The sequence below is a fragment of the Sapajus apella genome, unplaced genomic scaffold (genome assembly GCF_009761245.1).
Source record: "Sapajus apella isolate SASKATOON/1434 unplaced genomic scaffold, GSC_monkey_1.0 scaffold62, whole genome shotgun sequence".
In the NCBI taxonomy this organism is placed as follows: Eukaryota; Metazoa; Chordata; class Mammalia; order Primates; family Cebidae; genus Sapajus; species Sapajus apella.
The window spans coordinates 18,297,313-18,314,306 of NW_022437002.1; the positions used below are offsets into that span (position 1 = coordinate 18,297,313).

Genomic DNA, 16,994 nt, shown 5'->3' on the forward strand with positions numbered 1-16,994 from the left:
TTTTTCCTCATTTATTAGCTCTAATTCTTTTTTTTTTTTTTTTTTTTTTTTGAGACGGAGTTTCACTCATGTTACCCAGGCTGGAGTGCAATGGCACGATCTCGGCTCACCGCAACCTCCGCCTCCTGGGTTCAGGCAATTCTCCTGCCTCAGCCTCCTGAGTAGCTGGGATTACAGGCACACACCACCATGCCCAGCTAATTTTTTGTATTTTTAGTAGAGACGGGGTTTCACCATGTTGACCAGGATGGTCTCGATCTGTTGACCTCGTGATCCACCCGCCTCGGCCTCCCAAAGTGCTGGGATTACAGGCTTGAGCCACCGCGCCCGGCCTATTAGCTCTAATTCTATACAGAAAACCTTTTTCACATCCTCTGGGGCCATTTGATTACTCTGAAATAAGGTTCATACCAGAGTGGAAAGATAAATGCTTCAATCTCTGCCCTTACCATTTTCAAAGTAGTTACGTCCTAACAACATCTAATGGTGTTTAATGATTTTTTTGTTTTACTCTCTCTTTCTAAATGATTGCAAACAACCTGTAGTTCTTTTACATTTAATATCATTTAATCATTTGCCATTATTTTTTGTGCTTTATATTATATAAAGTATCAAGCATATACAAAAGTAGAGAAAATAGTGTAATGAATTCCCAGAAACCTACTACCCAGCTTCAATAATTATCAGTTCACGGCCAATCTTGGTTTATTTATTCCCTCAACTACTTGCCCCAACCAAGATTATTTTGAAGCAACACCAGATATTTACCAATTTAATCTGTAAATGTTTTAGCATATATCTCTAAAAGATAAGGATTTTCATTACCATTATTGCACCTAAAAAGTTAATAAATTATCAGTATAATAAAATATAGTTGATGTCTGATTTTCCTATAGACATAATTTTTTGTTGTTGTTGGGGTTTTTTTTTCTTTTTTTTGAGACGGAATCTCGCTCTGTTGCCAGGCTGAATCGCAGTGGCACGATCTCGACTCACTATAAGCTCCGACTTCCTGGTTCAAGCGATTCTCCTACCTCAGCCTCCCAAGTAGCCGGAATTACAGGAACATGCCACCACACGCAGCTAATTTTTGTATTTTTAGTAGAGACGAAGTTTCACCATGTTGGCCAGGATGGTCTCAATCTGCTGACCTCGTGATCCACCCACCTCAGCCTCCCATAGATTTTTTTTTTTTTTTGGTCATTCTTAATTGGTCATTGTCAACAGACTTAACTTTTAAAAGTTTTGGAGCTGGGCGAGATGTTTCATGCCTGTAATTCTAGAACTTTGGGAGGCCGAGATGGGCAGCTCACAAGGTCAGGAGATCGAGATGGGATTTCACCTAGCCAACATGGTGAAATCCCATCTATACTAAAAATACAAAATTTAGCTGGGTGTGGTGGCGCGCACTTATAGTCTCAGCTACTCGGAGGCTAAGGCAGGAGAACCGCTTGAACCCAGGAGGCGGAGGTTGCAGTGAACCAAGATTGTGCCACTGCACTCCAGCCTGGTGATGTCAAGACCCCGTCTCAAAAAAAAAAAAAAAAAAGTTTTGGTACCAGAGTTATGCTGGCCTCCTAAAAATAGTGAAGTAGTGTTTCCTCCTCCTTTCCTTTATCTTTGTGTAAGGTATTTAGTATAATGACGGAATTTACTTAGTAAATCTGGGCCTAGAGTTTTCTTTATGGGGACGTTTTTTGTTTTTTTGGGACAGGGTCTCACACTGATGCCCAAGCTGGGTGCAGTGATGCGATCAGGGCTCACTGCAGCCTTGACCTCCTCAGGCTCAGGTGATCCCCCCACCTCAGCCTCCTGAGTAGCTGGGACTACGGTCGTGCCACCATGCCTGGCTAATTGTTATATATTTTTTGTAGAGCTGGGCTCTTGCCACGTGGCCCAGGCTGTTATGGGAATGTTTTTGATAACAGCTTCTTTAAGTCGATATAAGGTTATTCAGACTTTTACTTTGATTTTGAGTTACTTTTCGTAGGTTTTTTTTTTTTTTCAAAAAATGTGTCCATTTTATCTAAATTGTTGATGTTATTGGCATAAAATTAGAACATTTCCGGCCAGGTGCAATGGCTCATGACTGTAATCCCAGCACTTTGGGAGGCCGAGGCAGGTGGATCATTTGAGGTCAGGGGTTCGAGACCAGCCTGGCAAACATGGAAAAACCCCATCTCTACTAAAAATAAAAAAAAATTATCTGGGCATGGTGGTGGGAGCCTGTAATCCCAGCTACTGGGGAGGCTGAGGCAGGAGAATCGCTTGAATCTGGGAGGCAGAGGTTGCAGTGAGCTGATATTGCACTACCACACTACAACCTGGACAATAGAGTGAGACCCTGTGTCCCCCCTCAAAAAATTATTCATAACATTTCCTTGTTAATCTTTTTTTTTATTTTTTTGAGACAGAGTCTCGCTCTGTCACCCAGGCTGGGGTGTGGTTGTGCGATCTGGGCTCACTGCAACCTCCTCCTCCCAGGTTCAAGTGATTCTCCTGTCTCAGCCTCTGGAATAGCTAGGATTACAGGCGAGCACCACTATGCCCAACTAATTTTTGTATTTTTAGTAGAGACGGTGTTTCACCATGTTGGCCGGGCTGATCTTGAACTCCTGACCTCAAGTGATCTGCCCACCTCAGCCTCCCAAAGTGCTGGGATTACAGGCATGAGCCACCACGCCTGGCCTGATTTGTCTTAATTTTTTTTTTTTCCCCAAGCAAAGTCTCACTCTCTCGCCCAGGCTGGAGTGCAATGGCACAATCTCGGGTCACTGCAACCTCCACCTCCCATGTTCAAGTGATTCTTCCACCTCAGCCTCCTTAGTAGCTGGAATTACAGGCACCCACCATCATGCCCGGCTAATTTTTGGCCTTTTGTAGAGACGGGGTTTCATCATGCTGTCCAGGCTGGTCTCAAACTCCTGACCTCAGGTGATCTGCCTGCCTTGGACTCCCAAAATGCTGGGATTACAGGCATAAGCCACCGTGCCCAGCCAAGTCTCTTAATTTTTAAGATTCTGCATTCATCCTTTTCTTAATTTCTTACACTTTTCATTCATTCATTCATTCATTCATTCATTCATTCATTCATAAACAGTCTTACTCTGTCGTCCAGGCTGGAGTGCAGTGATGCAATCTTGACTCACTGCAGCCTCTGCCCTCTGGGTTCAAACCATCCTCCCACCTCAGCCTCCCAAGTAACCGGGACTACAGGTGCATGCCACCCTGCCTGGCTAGTTTTTGTGGGTGTTTTTTTTTTTTTTTTTTTTTGAGACAGACTCTCGATCTGTCACCCAGGCTGTCGTCCAGGCTGGAGTGCAGTGGCATGATCTCAGCTCACTGCAACCTCTACCTCTGGGTTCAAGCGATTCTCCTGCCTCAGCCTCCTGAGTAGCTGGGATTACAGGACATGCCATCATGCCCGGCTAATTTTTTTTTTTCTTTTTCTTTCTTTCTTCTCTTTCTCTCTCTCTCTCTCTTTTTTTTGTATTTTTAGTGGGAAGGAATTTTGCCATGTTGGCCAGGCTGGTCTTGAACTCCTGACTTCTAGCAATCTGCCTGCCTTGGACTCCCAAAGTGCTGGGATTATAGGCATAGGCCACCATGCCTGGCCTCTTAATTTCTTACAATTTGTTTGTTGAAGATTCTAGGCCATCTGACTTACAGAATTTACCGCAGTCTGGATTTTGCTGATTACATACTCATGATACAGTTCTAAATGTTCTAGGTCTACGTTTGGATCACCTCGAAAATAAATAAATAAATAAATAAAATAAAAATTAAAAAAAGAATGTTCTATGTCTTCACTATGTCCTGGAAATTAGTAGCTGGATCCAGAGGCTGGATCAGATTCCGATTTGATAGCTTTGGCAAGACATTAGGAGGCATCTGAATCAGCTGGGTGCAGTGACTCATACCTGTAATCCCAGCACTTTGGGAAGCTGAGATAGGTGAATCACCTGAACTCAGGAGTTGAAGACCAGCCTGCCAAACATGGCAAAATCCCCTCTCAAATAAAAATACAAAAATTACCCAGGTGTGCTAGTGGGTTCCTGTAATCCCAGCTACTGGGGAGGCTAAGGCATGAGAATCACTGAACCTGGGAGGTGGAGGTTGAAGAGAGCCAAGATCATATCACTGCACTTTAGCCTGGGCAAAAGAGTGAGACTGCATCTCAAAAAAAAGAAGGCATATGAATCTAGTTTTCTCTATGCTTGTGATTTTTTTCAAGTGTTGCCTGTATTTATTAATTTGTTGGAGATTGCAAAATGGTGTCCTTAATTCTATAACTTTTTTATTTATTTTGAGACAGTATCTTGCTCTGTCACCCAGGCTGGAGAGTCATGACATGATCCCGGCTCACTGCAGCCTCCGCCTCCAAGGCTCAGGCAATCCTCCTACCTCAGCCTCCTGAATAGCTGGGACCACATGCGTGAGCCACCACACCCAGCTATTTTTTTTCTTCTTCTTTTGTAGAGATGGGGTTTTGCTATATTGGCCAGGCTGGTCTTGAACTCCTGAGCTCAAAGGGATCTTCCTGCCTTGGCCTCACAAAGTGCTGGGATTACAGGTGTGAGCCACTGCGCCTAGCCCTAGTCTTCATTTCTACAATGATTTTTTTCTTATTTCCAGTTCTTTCCTCATTCCTTTCAGAATGAGTTCTGTCACCTCATTTTTGAGTTTTTCTAGCTCTGATTTATGTTCTTTCATGTATTAGATTATTTTTGGTGTCCTTTAGCTTGTCTGTAGTTTGGATATGTTTTGTGGCACATCTTTTTGGTGTGCTTTCATTGTCTGTATGTTATTCTTCTGGTTCTTTTATTTTTATTTATTTTTTTATTTTTTTTGAGACGGAGTTTCGCTCTTGTTACCCAGGCTGGAGTGCAATGGCGCGATCTCGGCTCACCGCAACCTCCGCCTCCTGGGTTCAGGCAATTATCCTGCCTCAGCCTCCTGAGTAGCTGGGATTACAGGCACGTGCCACCATGCCCAGCTGATTTTTTTTTTTTGTATTTTTAGTAGAGACGGGGTTTCACCATGCTGACCAGGATGGTCTCGATCTCTTGACCTCGTGATCCACCCGCCTCGGCCTCCCAAAGTGCTGGGATTACAGGCTTGAGCCACCGCGCCCGGCCTGGTTCTTTTATTTTTTAAAACAGGCTGGAGTGCAGTGGTGTGATCACAGCTTACTCAAGTCTTGACCTCCTGGGTTCAAGTGATCTTCCCACCTCAGCCTCTTAAGTAGCTGGGACCATAGGCATGTGTCACCACGCCCAGCTAATTTTTTAAGTTTTTGGTAGAGCTGGGGTCTTACTATATTGCCCAGTTTGGTCTTAAAATCCTGGTCTCAAGTGATCCTTCTGCCTTAGGTTCCCAAACTGCTGGGATGACAGACATGAGCCACCATGCCCAGCCTTGGTTCTTTTATAATAACTGCATATGAGATTTGACTTTGATACTTTTCTTCTTCTTTTTTTTTTTTAGGCAGAGGCTTGCTCTGTCGCCCAGGCTGGAGTATTACCAGAGAAAAAGAGGGACATTTTAAAATTATAAAAGGACCAATACATGAAAAAGACTTAAAAATTTAAACTGTATGGGCCAGGTACAATGGGACACACCTGTAATCTCAGCACTTTGGAAGGCTGAGGCAGGTGGATCACCTGAGGTCGGGAGTTTGAGACTAGCCTGACCAACTTGGTGAAACTCTGTCTTTACTAAAAATACAAAATTAGGCCCAGGGCAGAGGCTCACGCCTGTAATCCCAGCACTTTGGGAGGCTGAGTCGGGCAGATCACAAGGTCAGGAGTTCGAGAACAGCTGGTCAACATGGTGAAACCCTGTCCCTACTAAAAATACAAAAAATTCCTGGGTGTGGTGGCAGGCGCCTGTAATCTCAGCTACTTGAGAAGCTGAGGCAGGAGAATCATTTAAACCCGGGAGGCAGAGGTTGCAGTGAGCTGAGAGCACGCCATTGCACTCCAGCCTGGGCAATAGGGCAAGACTCCATCTAAAAAAAAAAACAACCAAAAAAAACAAAATTAGCCAGGTGTGGTGGCACATGCCTGTAATCCCAGCTACTCAGGAGGCTGAGGCAGGAGAATCGCTTGGACCCAGGAGGCAGAGGTTGCAGTGAGCTGAGATTGAGTCATTGCACTCCAGACTGGACAACAAGAGCAAAACTCTGTCTCAAAACAAAAGAGAAAGAAAAGATTAGCTAGGCATGGTGGCACACACCTATAATCCCAGCTACTCAGGAGGCTGAAGCAGTAGAATCGCTCGAACCCGGGAGGCAGAGGTTTCAGTGAGCCGAGATCGCACCACTGCACTCCAGCTTGGGTGACAGAGCAAGACTCTGTCTCAAAAAAAAAAAAAAAAAAAAAAGTAATACATGCAGAGATTGGAGTTGAAGTTTTATTATTATTCAAATCAGTCTCCCTGAGGATTGGGGATCAGAGTTTTTAAAGATAATTTGGCGGGTAGGGACTTGGGAAGTGGGGATTGCTGATTGGTCAGGTTGGAGATGGAATCATAGGGGGTCGAAGTGAGGTTTTCTTGCTGTGCTTCACTCCTGGGTGGATTGGCAGAACTAGTTGAGCCAGATTACTGGTCTGGATGGTGTCAGCTGATCCATCCAGTACAGAGTTTGCAAAATATCTCAGGCACTGATCTTAGGTTTTACAATAGTGATGTTATCCCCAGAAACAATTTGGGGAGGTTCAGACTCTTGGAGACAGAGGTTGCATGACCCCTAAACTGTAAATTTCTAATCCGGTAGCTAATTTGTTAGTCCTGTGTATTATTCCATTTTCACACTGCTGATAAAGACATACCCAAGACTGGGTAATTTACAAAAGAAAGAGGTTTAAGGCTGGGGTGCAGTAGCACTATCTTGGCTCACTGCAGCCTGGACCTCAAAAAAAAAAAAAAAAAAAAGAGGTTTAATGGACTTACAGTTCCATGTGGTGGCTGGAGAGGCCTCAAAATCATGGTGGAAGGCAAGGAGGAGTGAGTTACGTTTTACATGGATGGCAGTAGACAAAGAGAGAGCACTTGTGCAGGGAAACTCCCCCTTATAAAACTGTCAGATCTCATGAGCCTTATTCTTATTCACTATCATGAGATCAGCATGGGAAAGACCTGCCCCCATGATTTAATTGCTTCCTACTGGGTCCCTCCGATAACATGTGGGAATTCAAGATGAGATTTGGGTGGCGACACACCCAAACCATATCATCCCACAAAAGCAGACTTGTCCCCAGGCATGAAGGGGGTCTTTTTGAGAAAGGGATATTACCAATTTTGTTTCAGAGTCAAACTATAAACTGACTTCCTTCCCAAAGCTGGTTTGCCAATGCCCAGGAATGAACAAGGACAGATTAAAGGTTAGAAGCAAGATGGAGTTGGTTAGGTCTAATCTCTCTCACTGTCATAATTCCCTCAGTTATAATTTTTGCAAAGGCAGTTTCACTCTGGCCTAGTCCTTTGAGCTATTGCTCTCAGATGTATTATACCTACATATGTTATAAACACCAGAATATAGTTATAGTGTTTGTTTTAACATGTCACGTGTTTTTTAAAGAGAATAATTTTTTTTTTTTTTTTTGAGATGGAGTCTCACTCTGTCACCCAGGCTGGAGTGCAGTGGCATGATCTCAGCTCATTGCAACCTACCTCCTGGGTTCAAGCAATTCTCCTGCCTCAGCCTCCTGAGTAGCTGGGATTATAGGTGTGTGTTATCATGCCCAGCTAATTTTTGTATTTTTAGTAGAGGCAGGGTTTCACCATGTTAGTCAGGCTGGTCTCAAACTCCTGGCCTCATGATCTGCCTGCCTTAACCTCCCAAAGTGCTGGAATTACAGGTGTGAGCCACCGTACCTGGCTAAGAGAGTAACTATTTTAAGCCAGGCTTTTATATTAACCAACAGAAGTTTCCTATTGCTGCTGTAACAAGTTGCCACAAACTAATGGTGTAAAACAACACAAATGTATTTGAGTTTTGGCGGTCAGAGGTCTAAAATAGGTCTCATCAGGCTAAAATCAAGGTGCTAGCTGGGTTGTGTTCTTTTTTGGAAGCTCTAATGGATAATTCATTTCCTTCCATTTTCCAGGTGACACTGACTCCTCTGCCTCCCTCCTCTACCATTGATGAGAACCCTTGTAATTACACTGGGCCCATCGAGATAACCAGGATAGTCTCCCCATCTATAAGTCAGACAATTAACAGCCTAATTCCATCTGCAATCTTACTTCTCCTTTGCTATGTCACCTATCACATTCCAGATTCTGGAGCCTGAGGCATGACTTTTTTTTTCTTTGAGACAGGGTCTCTCTCTGTTGCCCAGGCTGGAGTGCAGTGGAGCAATCTTGGCTCACAGTAGGCTCAATCTCCCGGGTTCAAGTGATCCTCCCACTGTAGCCTCCCAAGCAGCTGGGACTACAGGAGCATGCCTCACCACCACACTTGGATAATTTTTGTTTATTTTTTGTAGAGATGAGGTCTCACTACGTTGCCCAGGGTGATCTTGAGCTCTTGGATTCATGCAATTCTCCTGCCTTAGTCTCCTAAAGTGCTGGGATTATAGACGTGAGCCATGCAGCCTATGAGCTTTTTTTTTTTTTTTTTGAGACTCGCTCTGTAGCCAGGCTGGAGTGCAATGGTGAGAACTTGGCTCACTGCAACCTCCGCCTCCTGGGTTCAATAGATTCTCCTGCCTCAGCCTCCTGAGTAGCTGGGACTACAGGCACATGCCACTATGCCCAGCTTATTTTTGTATTTTTAGTAGAGATGGGGTTTTACCATGTTGGCCAGGATGGTCTCGATCTCTTGACCTTGTGATCTGCCTGCCTCAGCCACCCGAAGTGCTGGGATTACAGGTGTGAGCCACTGTGCCTGGCATGAACATCTTTTAGATGCTCTTATTCTGTCTACCACATCCACATATTTACTGTTTTTGGTGATCTTCATTTCTTCCTATAGATTGTTGGGTGTCTTATTTATTTATTTATTGAGACAGAGTCTTACTCTGTCACCCAGGCTGGAGTGCAATGGTGTGTCTCGGCTTACTGTAACCTCCACCTCCCAGGTTCCAGTGATTCTCCCATCTCAGCCTCCTGAGTAGCTGGGACTACAGGTGTGTGCCACCATACCTGGCTACTTTTTGTATTTTTAGTAGAGACAGGGTTTCACTGTGTTGGCCAGACTGGTCTTGAACTCCTGACCTCATGATCTGCCTGCCTTGGCTTCCCAAAGTGTTGGGATTACAGGTGTGAGCCACTGAGTCCAGCCTATTTTTATTTTTTGGCACAGGGTCTCACTCTGTTACTCAGGCTGGAGTGCAGTGATACAATTACAGTTCACTGCAGCCTCAGCCTCCTGGACTCATTGATCCTCCTTACCTCAGCCTCCTGAGTAGCTGGGACTACAGGTACACACCACCATGCCCAGCTAATTTTTTTTTTTTTTTTTTTTGAGATAGGATCTCGCTCTGTCACCCAGGCTGGAGTACAAGGGCATGATCTTGGCCCACTGCAACCTCCACTTCTTGGGTTCAAGCAATTCTCCCACCACAGCCTTCCTAGTATGTGGGACTACAGGCACACCCACCATGCTCAGCTAATTTTTGTAGAGATGGGTTTTCACCATGTTGCCCAGGCTGGTCTTGAACTCCTGGGATCAGGTGATCTGCCCACCTCTGCCACTCAAAGTGTTGGAATCATAGGGATGAGCCACCAAGCCTAGCCTGTCATCTTCTTTTCTTTCTTTCTTTCTTTCTTTTTTTTTTTGAGACAGAGTCTTGCACTGTTGCGTGGGTGGGAGTGCAGTGGCATGATCTCGGCTCACTGCAACCTCCGACTTCCAGGTTCATGTGATTCTCTGCCTCAGCCTCCTGAGTAGCTGGGATTACAGTCGCACACCACTATGCCTGGCTAATTTTTTGTATTTTTAGTGGAGATGGGGTTTCACTATCTTGACCAGACTGGTTGCAAACTCCTGACCTCGTGATCCACCTCCACCACCTCGGCCTCTCAAAGTGCTGGGATTACAGGCGTGAGCCACCACGCTCAGCAGCCTCTCATTTTCTTTAGTGTGAAGAATTTTTCTTAGTATTTTAAGTCTAGTGGGGATGAATTTCCTGTTTTTGTTGATTTTAAATTGTCTGTATTTTGTTTTCATTTTATAATTTAAAAATTAAAGGCTGGGCACAGTGGCTGACCCCTATAACCCCAGCACTTTGGGAGGCTAAGATGGGAGGATTGCTTGAGCCCAGGAGTTTGAGATCACCCTGGATAACATATTGAGACCTTGTCTCTACAAAAAAATAAAAAAATTAACTAGGCATGGTGGTGCAGTCTGTGGTCTCAGCTACTTGGGAGGCTGAGGTGGGAGGCTTGCTTGAGCCCAGGAGGTCAAAGCTGCAGTGAGCTGTGATGAGCCACTACACTTTAGCCTGGGTGACAGAGCAAGACCCTGTTTGAAAAAAACAAAAAACAAAAACCTACTGTAATGCCACATCATCTCAATATAACCATCACCCCAATATATAGAACATTTTCATCCCAGGTTGGGCATGGTGGCTAAGGCCTGTAATCCCAGAACTTTGGGAAGCTTAGGCTGAAGGATTACTTTAGCCCAGGAGTTTGAGACCATCCTGAGCAACAGACCCTCAACTCTACAAATAATTAACAAAATTAGTTTGCTATAGTGACATGTGCCTATGGTTCCAGCTACTTGAGAGGCTGAGGTGGGAGACTGTTTGAGCCTGGGAAGTCAAGGCTGCAGTCAGCCGTGATAGTGCCACTGAGCTACAGGTTGGAAAACACAGTGAGACCCTGTCTCAAAAAAATTTTTTTTCTCATGCCTTTTGCAGAATTTTCCTCTGAAGAATAGCTTTTGTTCTATCAGGAACCTAACTTGGCTAGATTTTTAATTCCAAATCAATCATCTCCAGCAGAGGGCAGAAGCTAAAATCTTCACCCAGTTCTACCTTCTAGTTGCTTTTTTTTTTTTTTTTTTTTTTTTTTTGCTGGGTTTCTTGGTGTTAACCCTGCACAGGTATACGTAAGTGGTCAACCAAGGAATTGGGGGACTTGTCTTACCCAAATGTTGGGGCTCGCCCCCCTCCTTTTCAGGATTTCTCCTGTAACTTTTTGGTTGCTCTGCCAGCCTCAAACTCTGTTCTCTAACACCTCAAAGTAATAAGGCTGTGTCTTCCCACCAGAACTCCTTGCACATTATGGAATGCCCTAAGCAAGAGGCCACAGCTTCCCTAATCTCACCAGTTGCAATTGTTCTTTAAGGGTAGACCTCCTTCTAGAGCCTGCCTACATTTGGCCAGTGCCTTCGAATAATTGGTTTTACAAAATATATTTTTCCGGGAGTTTGTAATTGTTTTTTTGTGGGAGGGTTAATCTGACTAAATTTATTTGCTATTACTGAAAACTAGAACCAGAAATACTAATTTATTTTTGAAATGCTCTGTCATCCCGGCTGGAATACAGTGGTGTGATCTCAGCTCACTGCAACCTCTGCCTCCTGGGTTCAAGCGCCCCTCCTGCCTCAGCCTCATGAGTAGTTGGGATTACAGGTGCCTGCCACCACAACTGTCTAATTTTTGTATTTTTAGTAGAGACGGGGTTTCACCATATTGGTCAGGCTGGTCTCGAACTCCTGACCTCAAGTGATCTGCCAGCCATGGCCTCCCAACGGATTAATACTTAATTAAAACAATATTTATCTCCAGAATTCTTTGTTTTGAGATAGGGTCTTGCTCTGTCGTCGAGTGGCAAGATCTTGGCTCACTGCAGCCTTGACTTTTCAGGCTCAAGCCATCCTTCCAAGATCAGCCTCTGCAGTAGCTGGGACTACAGCTGTGCACCACCACGACCGCCTAGTTTTTCTGTAGAGATGGGGTCTCCGTGTTGCCCAGGCTGGCCTGAACTCCTGGGCTTGAGCAATTCTCCTGTCTCAGCCTCCCAAAGTGCTGGGATTACAGGTGTGAGCCACTATGGCCAACCTCGGAATTCTTGATAACCCTGTGAGGATGGTTTGAGCTATATACTCAGGTGTGTGACCTTGGACAAATTACTAGCCTATCTAGGCCTGTTCTCTCACCTACAAAGTGGGGATAAGAATAAACCTACCTCAGGCCGGGCGCGGTGGCTCACGCCTGTAATCCCAGCACTTTGGGAGGCCGAGGCGGGTGGATCACGAGGTCAAGAGATCGAGACCATCCTGGTCAACATGGTGAAACCCCGTCTCTACTAAAAATACAAAAAATCAGCTGGGCATGGTGGCGCGTGCCTGTAATCCCAGCTACTCAGGAGGCTGAGGCAGGAGAATTGCCTGAACCCAGGAGGCGGAGGTTGCGGTGAGCCGAGATCGCGCCATTGCACTCCAGCCTGGGCAACAAGAGCGAAACTCCGTCTCAAAAAACGAGGAAAAAAAAAGTGGTGTAAGGAAAAAATAAACCTACCTCATAGTCATGAGCATTACATGAATTGTTATATCTAAGAAGCTCAGAAACGCCTGGTGATAAATGCTATATATATATACCCTTATCATTATTAGCGAGCACCCAGGTTGTGCATGCCACTGTTGAGTGCTTTACACACATTGTCAGAACAGCCCCGTGGGGGAAGTACTATTATAATGCCGCTTTAGCTATAAAGAAACTGACGTTTTGAGAGATTTGATGATTAAACCTCTGACTCCAAACACCACTCTTCCGTCAACGCGGTTTGGCCTAGGCGAGGAAGGCAGCTTCTTTCAAGACACCCCTGAACGAGAAAGTCGCATCATCCGGGGGCTCCCACCGGCCGAGCCCACGACGTGGCAATCTGGGCCGAATACCTGAGGTCTGACTCCAACCCCGGCCCTCCGCCCTAGACCTGGCACGACGGTAGACGCGATTCAAACTCCCAGAAATGTGCCGCCTTTCATAATCCCCAGCTGTCCACAACAGGTAGTACCTCCCCCGCTGCTCAATGTGGCATAAATCGTCCCTTCGACAGCTGCGGGACTACAGGAGCCGAATTCCAGCTCGCAGGCAGTAATTCCGCACCTCCGCGCACTGTTCGTCAGGTCCAGCTCTTCTCGCCCAGCCGCTCCCCACTGTTGGCTCCGCCCCCCCCCCCGGCCCCTACCCGCCTTGCTCTTCTAGCTCAACCGCTCCTCGCTGTTGGCCCCACCCCCAGCCCGGACCCACCTCGCTCACCTCGCGCAACCGTCCCCCGCTGTTGGTCCCGCCCTCCAGCCTAAGTCACGCCTCCTAGTAGGTCAATTTAGCTTCTCCGGCTCCAGAGTCCAGACTCCTCATTGGGTGCAGCACTAGTCCCGCCTCTTTCTTGGGTCGCGAGCGCCGAACTCATCGAACGCAGCCAATGGCTGATACGACGGCAGCGCGGCGGGAGGTTCGATTGGCCCTGTCTTGGCGGGTCGGTAAGTCTTGGCGGCTGTTAACGCGCGCTTTGGGAAGAGGAAGGTTGAGAGAGACGTGGTGGGGTCTGCGTCCAACTCTTTCTCTCTTTTCAGCTCCTCCTGGTATTCCCCTCCTAACCTGGGTGTTTTACAGGGCTCCCTTTGTGGCTTCCTGCTCGACCTCCCTGAGTCTGATCCTGGTTTCCATCTCCAGCCCAGGGAAATCTCCTTTCTTCGGACTCACACTCCCCACCCAGGCTTTGGACTGGGTTTCATCAGTTTTTCTCTCCTGGCCTGTGATTACCCACTCCCACCCCTACCCCGCCTCGCCGCGCAACTACCTCCTCCACCTGGACTGGGACCATCATCCCTGCTCCACTCCGCCCAATCTGGGACTACACCTGCCTCCTCCCCCAGTCCCACACTAACCTCTGCTTGGTCTCTTCCTCCTGGCCTAATCTCGCCTCGGCTTACTGGCAACGGACACTCTTACAGTTTACCCAAACCCCCGTTCCTGGATGGATTCGCGCCATCCATGCCCCCTCTTTAATTAGCTAGTCCTCTCAATAATGTAGCAGCCCCCTCTACAGATTAGACCCTGGTCCTGCACCCTTAGCCGCTGCCTGCTTTTGACCTTTGGCTCATGGGTCCTTGACGTTTTAAGCTCCTAGGCCCAGTATGGTAAGTTTGGGCCTGGGCGAGACTGGGAGTGGCCCTGGGTGAGGGTCTAATAGATCTAGGCTGCAGGATCCTTTCAGGCATTCAGTTTCCCTTCTCCCCTTACAGAGGAGGAGCTTAGCTCCCAGCCAGCTGGCCAAGAGAAAACCGGAAGGCAGGTCCTCTGATGATGAAGACTGGCAACCTGGCCTGGTGGTGAGCACTCAAGGGGACAGGGAAGGTGGGTGGAGCTGTTTGGGCAGAAAGGAAGCCAGGACTTGGTTTCTAGGATTACATAGCCGACTCCATGAGTATTTACTATGTGCCAGACATTGAACAAGGTTAGTAAAATCTTTGTCCTCTGGGTAGTCACTAGAAGCTAATAGAGCCTCACTTTTCCTGGTGGGAAAACGTATTCTAAAGCAAAGTAGCCGGTTGGATTGGACCTTTTGACTCTGTTTGGAAAAAAAGGGCTACACAGCAGCAACTAGCAGCCTGTTCTTTTGCTCTTTGTCCCCTGCCCAGTGTCACAGAACAGTAGAGTGTTCTGGGCCTACCTTAGAATCCTGGGCTCGCTTGGGCCTGTATCTGACAGGTTGCGTCCTTCCAGTCCTTCCTCATACTCAAGTACAGTATATTCTACTTTAGGCTGGGCCCTGTGCTCTGCTTCCTGTTTTGGAGGCTTGTTGGGGCTGGCTGTGGGCAGGACCTATGTAAATCAAAATAAATAGGAGAGTGCAGCATGGACTTCAGAGAATAAAAGCAGTTCAAGAAGTGGGGGCTTGGCCACTGGAATGTTGAAGGAAGGGATCAGAGGACTAGAAGGCGCTTTTTGGCAGGAGCAGTGTGCGAATAAGGCTTGGGGTGGTGGGTGCTGGTGTTTGTTTTGGATGTGTCTTATAGGATCACTGAAGCTTCAAATATCTTGGCAAGCTGGTACAAGTGGATTCTTGCCTAATGGCTTGGTGGGGCTTGCTCAGTAGTTGTACTGTGGTGTGCAAGGGGCTCCTCTACCTGTGAAGGAGGCACATTGGCTGCCCCTTGCCATGAACATGGGTCTCAGACTTGAACTTGGGGCAGCATTCTCTGCAGCTGGGTCTGCTGTCAGTTGCTGATTGCCCGAAGAGGCCAGTGTCCTCACGGCTGAGTGGGGAGTGGCCTCAGTGGCCTGGAGTTGAAGGCAGCTATACTCTTGTCCCTTGAGAAACTCAGGGAAGTGTTCAGTTGCTCAATCATTCTGTGGAGCTTTTGGAATGAAGCTTTGGGGCCACCAGGACTCCGTGCTGTTGGTAGACTTGCTCTTCACAGGCCCATTTTCTTGACCTCTTCCATTGCCCACCCCGCTCAGTTTAGGCAGGTTATTTAACCTCATTAAGCTCCAGTTTTCTCACCTCTTATGTAAGGATAATAAATCATAGAGTTGCTGTGAAGATGATACACTATAACGTGTGAAGAATTTAGCATAGCGCCTGGCACTTAATAAGCACTTCAAGTATTAGTTGCCGTTATGGTGATTTCTGTGGTCTTCTAGACTTCAGCTTTCCTAATTCTCTCTCCTAGACTCCTAGGAAAAGGAAATCCAGCAATGAGACTCGGATCCAGGAGTGTTTCCTGTCTCCTTTTCGGAAACCTTTGAGTCAGCTAACCAATCAACCACCTTGTCTGGACAGCAGTCAGCATGTAAGCCAGAACTGCAACCTGCATGTGTATGTCTGTGCCCAGTCGCTCTGCCTAGGTTGATTCCTTCTAATTCCTTCCTGAAATAGCTTTTTCACTTGTTTCTCACAAAGTTATAGGACTCACAGTCACATACTTTTGTACCTTTTTTTTTGAGACAGGGTCTTGTGCTGTCATCCAGGCTGGAGTGCAGTGGTGCTATCTTGGCTTGCCTCGTTAATTACCCCAATTCCTTGGAGGAATTCTACTAGAAGGAACAGCCTGTTGGAAAGCCTGGCAGTAATAGAGGCAGGTCCCGAAGAGAGTGTGGGGAGTTGGGGGATGGTGGTGAGAGATGAGAGTTGGAGAGCTATGCAGAGGCTAAGAGTGGAAGGCCTTTCAGAAGCCATGCTAGGAGAGTTTGGACGAAGGTCACTGAAGAGCTTTAGTGTTTTAAGTAGGGGTGAGTGGTAACAGCAGTATAGCATATCTACTGGATGGAAAGAGACTGGGGGTAGGGAAGCTAGTGAGAAAGCTATTGCAGGGGGCCAAGCAAGAGAGGATTATGGCCTGGCCACAGGTTTTAGGGGAATGGGGAATGGGAAGAAGTGGGATTTTGAGAGATACTTAAAAATTACAAGTAGAAAAACTTGGGATTGATTACATGTGGGGAGAGGGGAAAATTGAGGATGAAGTTGAGATTTTAGACTTGGGCAAGGTAGATGGATGGTGGTGCCATTTGCTGAGATAGGGTACACACAAGAGGAATAGCATTTGGTGGAAGAGAGATGGCAGGCTTCGTAGTCAGGGCCCATGAAGGTGAATGTATTATACAAAAGCTATTTTAATAGCAAAGTTGCAGGAATAGAACAGAAGATAGACAACATTAAAAATGTACTTGCAATGCCGGGCGCGGTGGCTCACGCCTGTAATCCCAGCACTTTGGGAGGCCGAGGCGGGTGGATCACGTGGGCCCAGGAGTTTGAGACCAACTTGAGCAACATAGTGAGACCCTGTCTCTAAAAAAAAATAAATAAACTGGCTGGATGTGGTTGCATGTGACTGTAGTCTCAGCTACTCTGGAAGCTGAGGTGGGAGGATTGTTTGAGCTGAGGATGTCAAGGCTGCAGTGAGCCATGATTCTGCCACTGCACTCTAGCTTGAGTGACAGAGACCCTGTATCAAAAGGAAAAAAATACTTCCATATAGAAAAGTTCAGAAAAAATATAATTAATGGGTAGAATCTACTGTATTTTATTTT

At 46.5% G+C, this 16,994-nt stretch overlaps 1 protein-coding gene across 4 annotated transcripts in view; it reads left to right on the top strand.

Annotated features, from left to right (window-relative positions):
• The first annotated feature begins 13,408 nt into the window (after positions 1–13,408).
• Positions 13,409–16,994, top strand: part of RAD54L (RAD54 like) — a 30,036-nt gene continuing 26,450 nt past the window's right edge. For 2 of the 4 annotated variants that reach the window (XM_032247449.1, XM_032247450.1), the window contains exons 1-3: positions 13,416–13,543; positions 14,207–14,293; positions 15,638–15,757. Coding sequence is in view for 2 of the 4 variants with exons in the window: in XM_032247448.1 (XP_032103339.1) it covers positions 14,099–14,101; positions 14,207–14,293; positions 15,638–15,757 (210 nt within the window). In the remaining 2 variants the exon portion in view is untranslated. Of the gene's footprint in view, positions 14,102–14,206; positions 14,294–15,637; positions 15,758–16,994 lie in introns of all 4 variants that reach the window. The other 2 variants (XM_032247448.1, XM_032247447.1) reach the window with 2 other exon arrangements.